This window comes from Poecilia formosa, unplaced genomic scaffold (genome assembly GCF_000485575.1).
Source record: "Poecilia formosa unplaced genomic scaffold, Poecilia_formosa-5.1.2 Scaffold2, whole genome shotgun sequence".
Lineage (NCBI taxonomy): Eukaryota > Metazoa > Chordata > Actinopteri > Cyprinodontiformes > Poeciliidae > Poecilia > Poecilia formosa.
The window spans coordinates 112,385-123,641 of record NW_006799941.1 but is presented as its reverse complement, the minus strand read 5'-3'; the positions used below and the strand labels follow the sequence as shown (position 1 = coordinate 123,641).

The window sequence follows — 11,257 nt, the reverse complement described above, 5'->3', positions numbered from 1 at the left end:
TAGATTTAATTGTGAGGAAGTTAGGGTTAGTAATCTGGCGAACATCACGCCTCATCTCATCTTGTGTGTTGCTTTTGATTTGGTCCCTGTAGGAATAGTGCATGTGAATTGGGACTAAGTGTGTGTAATATAAAGTGTTCAACCGCTTCACTTACATTTGCCTTGATGTCATGATCTTGTTGCATCTTGATCTTCCTTATTTAAGTATTAACATAATTCCCACTTATCTCTGGGAATTATGTTTTAATCCTCAATATGTAATCCCAAGAGATTATTATTAGATTATTTATTTATTTTTTTAAGAAAGTCGGTTACAGAATCAGTTTCATTTTCAGGTATCCCAAGTGGGAACCTTTATCAGTGCAAAAATATGTTTGATTTCTTTTCACTCAGAATTGTAATCACTGTCTTCACATATTGTTAGTCTCCAGCAATATGCAATGAAAACAAACTCAAATCATTTTCATAGTTCTTAACTCTCTTGAGTTAGCTTTGTGTTGAAGCAAAGGGAGACAGGTTGAGTTCTTTGGAGCTTTATTTTTTTGCATACCATCCCTTTCTGTTGTGATGCAAAGCAAAGCTGCAACACAATGTAACATTTTTGCAGAGGAAAGGTTATAGCTTATTTAGTGGACTATTCCATCATTTTGCTTTGGTAAATCAATTTTATTTTTAAATTGTCAGTGATTTGAAAATATTGCTGTCTTCTGTTTGGATTGCATTTTACCACATTGAACTAGATCTGAATTGTATTTTTTTTTCACATATATATTTTAATAGAGATTACAATTATTATGATCTGAAGTACAAAAATTAGGTTAAAATAATAAGGAATGTGGAAAATCTCCAAAGATTTTCCACACTCTAGAAAATACTACTAAAAAGTGCAACGTCAAAGACAAAAATTGGGTGAAAACCTTTTTAATTCTTTTCAGAAAACATTTAGAAATTTTATAATACTTTTATTAGAGTTGCATTTCACTCTGTAGATTTCTAAATCAAATAAAAGGGGACTCATACAGTACAGTTCAAGAAGTCTGTATATACAGATACAGTAAGGGCCACCATGATCAAAATAAATGCATGATATATTTATCGCTTTATTTAACTCAACAATACAATGCATTTCATCTCTTTTATATGCACATTTTTAAATATATATTTTTTGCATTTTAAGATATAGAATATGACTCATATGGACAGCTGGAGGTTAACTAATAGAGTACGTGAACACTTGTATAGTTAGGAGTAGATAGAGTATAGCAGCTATATCAACAGCTTGTTTGGCATTCTGTGCACATAACAGCAGGTTAGATAAATGAAAGCAACAAACCGAGCAACAATATCTTACATCATGTACAGTGGGAGGAAGCCACATCGGCATGCATGTTAAAGATACAACTGTCCTTTATCCCCACATACTCTCTGGTTTTTCATTAAATCTGTGTCCAGTGTTTAAAAAGATCTTCATATACATATAACATTGCAAGACGGGTTTTCAAACTAAATAGTGTTCCATCTCTCCCTGTGTTGTAGCTTGTTCTTGGTTGGAATAATATATCAGGCAAACACTGCAGGAGAAAGGTGGCCATATGGCAAAGGAGAAGGGTTATGAAATCATTAAATGGCTTTTCAATTTCAGAGAGCCAGTTACATTTGACTTTACAGGCCACTGAATGCAGATATGCCTTTGGATGTAAGTGGCAAAAATAATGAACGGCTGAAGACTGGAGCATTAGAGAAAGCAGCCGAAAATGTGCAGATAGGGCGTTTTTTTTTTTTTCTTCTTTTTTTCTTGTTCTTTAAAATATAAAAATGCTTTTGCTCTGTGCGTGTGTGTTAGAGTGCATGTGGGTAGGTGGGATTGATGTGCCAGTGTGTCTTTCTCGGTGAGACCATGTAGGTAGTCGATGTGACATTCCAGATTCAGTTGTTAGTCATAATCCACCAGGAAGCTGAAGAAACATACATGAGGAAACAGAAAGTTAGATCCATGCATGGAACAAAACTATTTTGTACAACTTGTGTTTACATCACCGGGTACAATCCATTAAGCTAATTGGTTAATCAATCATCTAGTTTACATTTCATTAAGGAACAGCAACAATTTCCCAGCTTAGGTTTTTACTTAAATCTCTGGCAGTTAAATGATAAAAGTGACAAGTGATTTACACATAAAAGTGTATCTACACATAAAAAAAATATGTTGTCAGTTCTGAAAATGTATACTTCACAGTACTTTCGAGTGAACTTCAAATAGATACAATGAGCTAATATGTGTTCATAGGTCACCATTTGAGTGTACAGTCACAGAATAATTTTTGTTAGTTAGTTCCCAAGAGCTTTCCTCAATCATTCTCCTAATTTTAATGCATATTAATGATGGTACAGAGTGGTGGTACCCGGCAAAACCCACTGGACCTAATTTGGATTTCTACATAAGACCGGTGTGTTAAAAAGTAAATATTACGGTTTAGAAGCTGTAAAAGGAGACTTTCAATTCCCAGAACTTACACAATAAAAAAAATAGCACTTTAGAGAGAAAAATTGTTTCCAAACACACACAGTCATCTGGCAACAATAAAAGATTGAAATGCTTTTAAAAAGTCAGTGTAAAGTATTTTTTGAAGTAAAGGACACGTTCAACATGTGAGATTTGCAACTAGTTTATTGGGCCTTTTAATCTCTTCCTCAAATAAATTAGTTTGTCATTAGGTGAATTGTGCAACTGGGGAAAAAAAGAAAATCAAATATATGATCTATAATTGAAGATTTAAAATTAGAATTGGTAATCAACAACAACAACAAATCACAAAGGCTGGTTGGTATGCAGCTCCTCTCTCATGAAGGCAGAGTTTAGACCTTTCAACTAAGGAAGGAATATCTTGCAGCTCCTCCCAAGAGCATCACAAAGGTGTGTTTTATTTATTTTTCTATTACTGACTCCAGAGTTGATCTGGTCCTGCTTTTGTGACGTGGATAAATAAACCAGCCTCCCTCTTCCTCACAGTGAGCACAAGAATCCTTGGCAACCAAATATCTTTCTGATGTAGCGTAATGACAAATTCATCGAAAGAATGCAGCTGTAATGAGAATCTCACATTTTGATTGACCTGATGTTTGTTTAATAGCCACTTGGGGAAAAAAATGGTTTTACATTGTTTATAATTTCATATAAAAATTGATGTTGTTCCTACCGTTCCCTGGAAGGTGCAAGACTATCGAGTTTATGTTTGAAGCAGTCAGCATCCACACATGGGGAAATGACAGATGTGGAAGTAAACAACCACGTAAAGTAACCTAGCAACTAGCAAAACTTACACCACCCACGCAGCTAAATCATCATCGGCCAACGAATATTGCAAAGAGGCAGACACGTTAACTAAGACAGGTTCTCGGTATAGGTACATGGAGTTCAGTTTCGCCAACAACAAGTTAATCAAATGTCAAGACGGGAGAGTCACGGCTGTGGCCTGGGCTCGCTGTGATTCATGCTACTCTGATGGTTTCTGTGAAGTCAATGATGCGATAATGAGCAGAGGGCAGAATGTGTGTGCGTCATGTGGAAGTCAGTTTGCCAAAATATAATTAATTAAAAAAGTATATATGTAGGAATGTGGAGAGATGTTTGAGCTTGTTGTTGTTCCAGAATGCAGTAAATTATAAGCTTTGTTAGGACAGAAGGGTTTTCATCAAGTTAAATTAATAAGAAATGAGACGTTTGCAAGATTACAATGAAACATTTAGAACAAAAACAAAAATAAATAAAAAAACACCCCACCATTTAAAAATGAATGGCCTTATTGTTATGATCTCATCATACCAAATCAAGAAGGAAAAGTCTCTACTTGGCACAGTCAGAAGTTATATAAAACTGAAAAATATGTTGTTGTTTTTTTAAATATGTCTCACATATTTATTTATTATTACAATTACCTATGTTGCTGTTTGGTATTTGAATACCACTGATTTTTGAACTTATTTTATTACTTTACCTTAATACTTCATTGGCATCTTATCAAGGCACTTTTTTGTTAATTAACTCACAGTGAGGTAGCCCCATATGAAAGTATGACAGCCAAAGATAGTCTGTCTTTTATTAAACTGCTTGTGAAAGTATTCATATTAACATTTAAGTGGTGACTCTCAAGTTTGAAGCAGAAGGAAAAGACTCCATTGTTTTCAATATTTTTGGCACATAGTCTGAAAAATGTGCTAATAAAGAAAAGAGCACAATGTTGCCCTGGGCTTCTTATGGTTTTCTTCCTGCTACATTTTCTTCAGTCAGATGTGTGGAGGACATGAATAACAGATTGTGATCTCTATCCATTCCCCCACCTGAGGTGTGCATCTCTGCAACTCCTCCAGATGAAAAAACTAATCCTACTTTAAACATTTCCACAAAATGTAAAAATTTAAAGGGTTATAGATACTGGTGCCAACTTATTTTTCTTCTTCAGGAAACGTAGAAGGGTTGACATCAGCTGTTTTTTTAAATGGATGTGTTTGTTTAAAGTTTTTTTCAACACTTTTACAACATACTTCACTTAGCTCCGTGCATAAACAGAGTCAGAGTTCACTAATTAGAGAGAATATTTACAGCTATATTAATGTTGTTATTCAGGCATCTTGTTTTTTTTTTGTTTTTTGTTTTTTATATTCATTTATTTTTTTAAGGATTCACTTCAATAGAGTTAGTGTTGGACACACAGGAGGAAAAACAACCCTGCTTGCATGGTGGGAAGCAACTCTGAAAGCAACAGAAATGTGACTGATCTTAGAAGTAATGAGCAAATTATCTGATAATGAAGACAGAGCGGCTAGCTTCCTCTCCCTGAAAACTAGAGCTGGAGTCTAATGTGCAATCACTTTAAAAGAACCTTTACATGGCAGCACTGGACATATGAGTCATACCAATAAGCACATAGAAATGTCACCGTGTCTGAGAAGAAAAACTGTCATCATCAGAGGTTTCAGGGCTGTTTTATATGTCTTGAAGTCACCCAAAGCAGTGTAAACAGATCATGTTTACATTGGAGAGTATCATTAAAAGGGGAAAGGTAAATGTCTGATATTTCATCTGTTTGGGGCTTCATACTATTGTGACATTAATATAAAAAAAAAATCTCCTGTGTGTTCATCCAAGCACATAATGCCTTCAGTGTGACTTTGTTGAATCCATTTCTTATCTGAATCTAATTATCTTTCAGCATTTGTTTTCTTAATTTTACAGAACAGTAAAACTGTTTTCAAGGTCTTTAAATGCACCATTAAAATGCTAGCGCTCCTTATTTTCTGAGGACTTCACACTAGATCATATTTCTATGGATCTCCCATTGGGAGGGTCAACCCTTATTAAATGTGACCTCTTATAACTGTGATATATTTTTAGCGGGAAGACAGAATCAAATGAATCACCTTTGTTGGCAGTAAACTGTCAAAAGAGATTATCATAACTCATTATATATTAAAGTGGGTGTGAAATGTTCCCAAGGCGATTCTAAAGTCTCTACAGAATTTGTGGTTGAGTGTTTTTAACGACTCGGGACGTCCTCAAGCCTGGATAATCTATTGTAAAATTTCATTTTATGTTTCCGTGTATGCCCTCTCTGGTGTGCAGTGGAACAAGGGGTGCTCAAACATCTTCATGCTCATGTCAGACTATATCAATTGGATTGTGAGTCCAGAATAAGTCCAATTGTCATGCCGGGCTGTAGACTGTGTACATAGGATTGTGTCAGTGAGGTCTCATGGAGCAGCAGAGAAAATCAAGCTGTATCATGTTTGTCCATACTAAAGTACACACCTTCACCGTTTTGCAGGGGCCAGTTGTTTTTACACTTACTGTTCCCAACCCTAATGAGCTCAGGCTGTTAGAAAGAAGTATGACTTTATCCAGTCGTTCTACTAGGTGAATAATGAATATTTATTTCTGGAGTTTGCTTCTAAAATAACAGCATTTGCAAAGACTTTTAAATGAGTTTGTATGACAATTACAATTCAGGTTCCGTATTTGTCTATTCTGGTGCAATGCTGCTTCTTTAAAATCTTTTTTACCTATTTTCAGTTATACAAGACACAGATTTTGTGGAGCAGGTCACCAAAGTATGAATGAATAGAGTGGTATGTACCACTGCCAGGATGGTATGTAAATGTTTTTCTTTCAACCAATAGATTTATCCAAAATATATTGTTTGTATGCTGGAATAGGCTGATCTGCAAATCACACACTGAACTTGTTATCTGATAATTCCTACACTCATATGAACATCAGTTGAGAAACGAGGCCCAATGGAGACAGATTTTATGTATATAGTCATGTCCAAACAAATCAGTCCAATTAAAAGCGAAAAAAAAAAAAGTTTTCAAAGATATTTTAAATAACATAAACAACATAGGTCCAAACAGTGCAGAGATACTGTTTGGACAATTTTGACAAAAACAAAACAGGGACATTTTACTTTAACGCCCCCTCCTCCCCCAGCAAATCAGGAGACTGCATTTCCTCAGCAAGATAATATTTACTGTCTTTTACATACAATCACTTTCAGGAAATGTCACAGACCTGGCAGCAGCATGGTAGAAACCATCTCAGCATCCTCCATCATGTCAATGATACAGCGTTGGAAATCTTTGCTGCTGTTGGTCTGAAGATAGCTACAATGGCATCAAAAAGAAAAAGCACTGGTGAAAACCTGTTCGCAAATAACTTAATTAAATATGCATCAAAGCTCAACACATCAATGCTATCTGTTATATATCTATTGACACCATTTAGCACCGTTTAAGGATCACCTTTGTGACTGTCTGTGTGTTTGAGTTTGTGTGAGAACAGAGTGATTGGCCATCTGCTCATCCTCTCTGGAGAAGGAACATTTCCATCAAGAAATTAGCGGTGCCAAATTGCGAGCCAATATCTATTGCAAAAACACAAACACACTCTCGCTCTGTCACTCACACACACACATGCACACACACACACACACACACACGCAAACACACACGCGTATGTACACTGCACTAACCTCATCCAGGAGATGCGGTCTTGCCAGAACTCATACATTATGTAACACGACTTTCCCGGAAGCTTCTGAACAGACACACTGGAGGAAAAAAGTAGAGTGGGTCAAAAAGCAGAAAATAACAAAAAAAAAAAAGGAAGTTGCAAGGAAAAAAAAGTTTTTCATCTTGGAAGAGAGATTAGCTTGCTGCTGGTAATGTAAAAGGCAAGACATCAACTGAATGTCTTGCAACTGTTTTTGTAAAAAAAAAAAAAAAAAAACTGTTTTTGTAAAAAAAAAAAAAAAAACTGTTGCAGAATCATTGTAAACTAATACAGAATCATTTGTAAACTAATATATGTTTACATGCCAATTTTTGTAATATAAAAAAATACACTATAATATTTTTTGTACTTTCTTCACATATACTATGATATATGTCCTGTGTAAATCAAATGAAAAGCAATTTTTTTATACAAAACAAAAATCCCTATAACTTGCAGGTGTACACACTTATGCATCGTGATTATTTTATTTCTTTGCTTCTGAAAAATGCATGTTCATTTTTCAGTTGAATTGAATGAGATAAAGATAACAATGTATTAGGAAAAATGTTTATCATCACCTCATTTTTGACAAATCAAAAGGCTGCATATGTGTGCCCTCTCAACAGATACCGTATCCCATCCTAAGAAAATTAATCTGTTATTAGAAGAATAAATCTCTTTTTATATACATCCGTCTGTGGTACCTCTGGCAACGTCAACTGCTTATTCAGCATTATTCAGGAATTTTAAAGCTGCTTCTGTAGCAAAATCGTAAGCTGCGTTTAAAACGATTGATTTAGAAGCAAGCAAGACACTCACTGCAAGTTGTCAGAGTGAGCTGAAGTGGCATCGATGTAGCTGTTGAGAACTTTCCGGAAGTTATCTAGTTCATCGTCTACGACGGACATCTGCCTCTGAACCAGCAGGATGTTCTGTTGGCAGTGAGACAAGAGACAGAAGGGAGAATGTGATGAAAACAGAACTCTGTGTGTAATTTGGAGAATGGATCCTTGCGAGCGTGGATCCGATTTTCACACGGCACATTTGTGGGTACTGATGATTTAGTGAGACTTCACCTTGTGGAACATGTCCAGATGATGTTTTGAAATGATTCATTGAAAATGGACAAGGCTCTATAAAAGACATTTATAGGCAATGGTGAGATTCAGGGACAAGGTGATACTTTAAGGAATAGGTGCTCCTGAAATGACCAAAGTAAAACAAAAACATGTGTAAGAGAAGGCACACAATTTCTTCTCTATGCATGTGGGCAGATGGAAACCCTTCCTAATTCCTAAATAAAATTCTTTATGTTAAGATAGGGGTTGTAAAATGTTCTATTATTGGTGATTTATTGCAACACACAGTTATAATGCTAATAAAGGTTTTGTGGTAGTAACTAAACTTTTAAGAACAAACAACTAAACATATTTCACATTACAAAATGAGCAAATACAGCAACCTGGTAGGGAACATACTATCAGAGGGTTTAGTAGCAAATGATAAATCACATGTTTTATATGTCACTAAACATACCAGTGTTTTATGTTTAAATCTTATTTAAACATAAATAAGATTTAGAGTTAATTTGCATTCATGTCCACTAGTATCTGAACTGTTTTTTTTTTTTGTTTTTTTTAAAGGATAAAACTGAAAACGGCATCCACCTTTCTGCTGATAAGGTCAATGAAGTTCAAGCAGGAAAAGTTTAAGCTGATCTCCCACAATGTGTCTTGTAATAATTTCACAGGATTTCAGAGCTTTTGACAATGCATTGGTAATCCATTCTGAGAGTGATGTGGCAAGACAGATTGATTTGAATGTGTGAGAACTCTGAGAACTTTGAAAAGAAATATTGAGCTGAGACTGGACTTTGATCACTGAGAGAAAATTTCAGTGCTGGCTCATTAGAACGCTTCTCATGTTTTGTTGTGAATATCGTTGCCATCTCAAAAGCTCAGACAAATGTGAGTACAGAGACAAAAAATAAAAAGGAGGATTGTAAGACCTTAAATTTCCAATCATGTCAAGAAGGGTAAGGAAACATATATGAGAGTGAGGGGATGCTCCGCGTGAGAAAGTCCCTGAAATATCAGCTTTTGAAAAGGAGATTTCAAAGTTTGATCCAGCCACCACGTCTAAATCTCAACAAAAACCTACCTCTTATGTCAAACCCTCTTTGCAACAGTGTATCTATGTTTATATTTGTCACATTGAAATAAAATCCAGATTATAAAAATCATATTTGATTACATACTTTGATTAAAGTTTGATCTACATGGCTTCTATTTATTTATTTCCTGAATGAAATTGTACCAGTTCACAGGAGGAAATATTGTGTCAGTTCATCACTGGGAATTCTTCCTGAAGGAATTTTTATGTGAACTTTTAAAAAACAATCTACAGAACGGCCAAACACAATGTATTCACAGCTGTAGCGCTTCTGTGCGTTTATCATTTCATGTCTATTTGCTTAGAGGAGCACGTGAGCACATCAGAAATAATTTTACAGTCATATTCTTAAGGGTGGAAAGTAACTAGTTTCAGTTTTTCCTCCTAAAGTCCTAGTAAAACATTATTAGTGGTTAGTTTTAGGCCTAAAATTATGAGCACAGAAATAAAAAAATAAAAAAAAAAGTAACAGAAATGTTGAAGTAGGCTACATCAAGTTCATATTTGGGTTTAACTGCTTCAGTTTGTCTAAAAAAAAAAAAAAAATCACTTGTAACTCAAACAAGTATTTTATGATTTTATGACTACTACAGTGATGTGTTGCACAATTTCGAAAAAAGTAAATAAATAAAACAACACCAAACAACAAACAAATGAAACTTGATTTTGAAATGTTTGTGTTCCAGATGACGGTGCTCACTTACAGACTTGTACGTGCTGGCGAGCGAATCCTCCTTAAGCGGCTCCAACTTGGGACCCTAAAACAGGAAAGTAAGAAATATGGAGAAGACCTGTTGGCTGAGCAAAATATCAGAGGACTGGAGATGCATTATTGCATGCGAGTCCATGTGTACTTAAAAATAGAAAATGTACATGGAGCTTAATTTAATGTTCATCACTTTCCACTTTGAATTATTTATATTCCAAATGCTATACAGTGTGTCCATGCTTAAACAATAGTTAATTATAGAAATTCCACACATTCTAAAATTATGAACTTATAAATATAAATTTCATGACAATATTTCTGTATTTGTACAGTATGTGTTCATTTTTACATTTTTACGGTGGTTTTCTCTGTGCAGTTTATTCCAGTTTTTTCTAAAGCCTCTGAACGTAAAATATGGTTTATCATAGAAAAATAACGATGGCAACCTTCAGTCCTTAAAATCGACTATCCAAAATGTTCAAAACAGCAGAATTAAAATGTGATGAGTCAGTCACACACACACTGTTTGGAAATGAGATTGGACTTCTGTAATGAAAAACATGTTGAAAGCATAGATTTCTTTTCCTGTTTTGCAGCCAGTTTTTTAATACTCTTTTCTATATAGAAATTGCTTATCATAAAACCAAATCAAAGTGAAAACATAGAGCCAGCCTTTTCTCTTTCAGATCATAAACTCATTGTGTTGTAATTGAGAGAGCAGCAAACAGAGATAGACAGGCAGTACGTGCTGATGGTGTCGGCGTTGAGGTGCAGGGATGGATATTGCACTCTGAATATCCTGCAGGTTATGAATTGCTTTGATATTGCACTCTGAGTCCCTCTGGTTTGACAAAACAGATGGACGGAGAGAGCAAAAAAAAAATGCTTTCAGAGCGACTGAAAAGAGGAAAAAGAATGAGCCTCAAAAGGTGGGAGTAACCGAAGTTAATAAAGGGAAGAGCAGACAGAGAGGGAAGAAGAAAGAGCAGGAGAGCGTGAAAGAGGCTCGGGGATGTGTGGTGAGAATTGGTCACGGCATGAGAGCCGGAGAGGTGACTGCGCTTGGTGTTTGACAGAACCACAGATCTGCAGCGTTCCATTTGAAACAGCACCCACTTCGTTTCCCCCCTAAGTGTATTCTGAACCCAGAGAGAAATAAAACATACAGCCCAATTCTTCAGACACTGCTGTGTGAAGACACTCAGAATAAACTTAAGACTTGTTTTCGGCGTCATTATTGAAATTAAAGATTAAAGGTGATTCCCTGCTGGTAAAATAATATGTAATTTGTTTTTTTATATAAAATATATATATATATATATATATAT

General features: G+C 35.3%; 1 protein-coding gene across 1 annotated transcript in view; it reads right to left on the bottom strand.

Annotated features, from left to right (window-relative positions):
- Nucleotides 1–905: 905 nt before the first annotated feature.
- The window catches only part of necab3 (N-terminal EF-hand calcium binding protein 3), a 34,915-nt gene continuing 24,563 nt past the window's right edge, over nucleotides 906–11,257 (bottom strand). The window contains exons 9-13 of the mRNA XM_007548073.2: nucleotides 9,925–9,978; nucleotides 7,868–7,980; nucleotides 7,026–7,103; nucleotides 6,566–6,657; nucleotides 906–1,955 (exon numbers count right to left, since the gene is read on the bottom strand). Of these exons, the coding sequence (XP_007548135.1) occupies nucleotides 1,927–1,955; nucleotides 6,566–6,657; nucleotides 7,026–7,103; nucleotides 7,868–7,980; nucleotides 9,925–9,978 (366 nt within the window). The 3' untranslated portion in view covers nucleotides 906–1,926. The remainder of the gene's footprint in view (nucleotides 1,956–6,565; nucleotides 6,658–7,025; nucleotides 7,104–7,867; nucleotides 7,981–9,924; nucleotides 9,979–11,257) is intronic.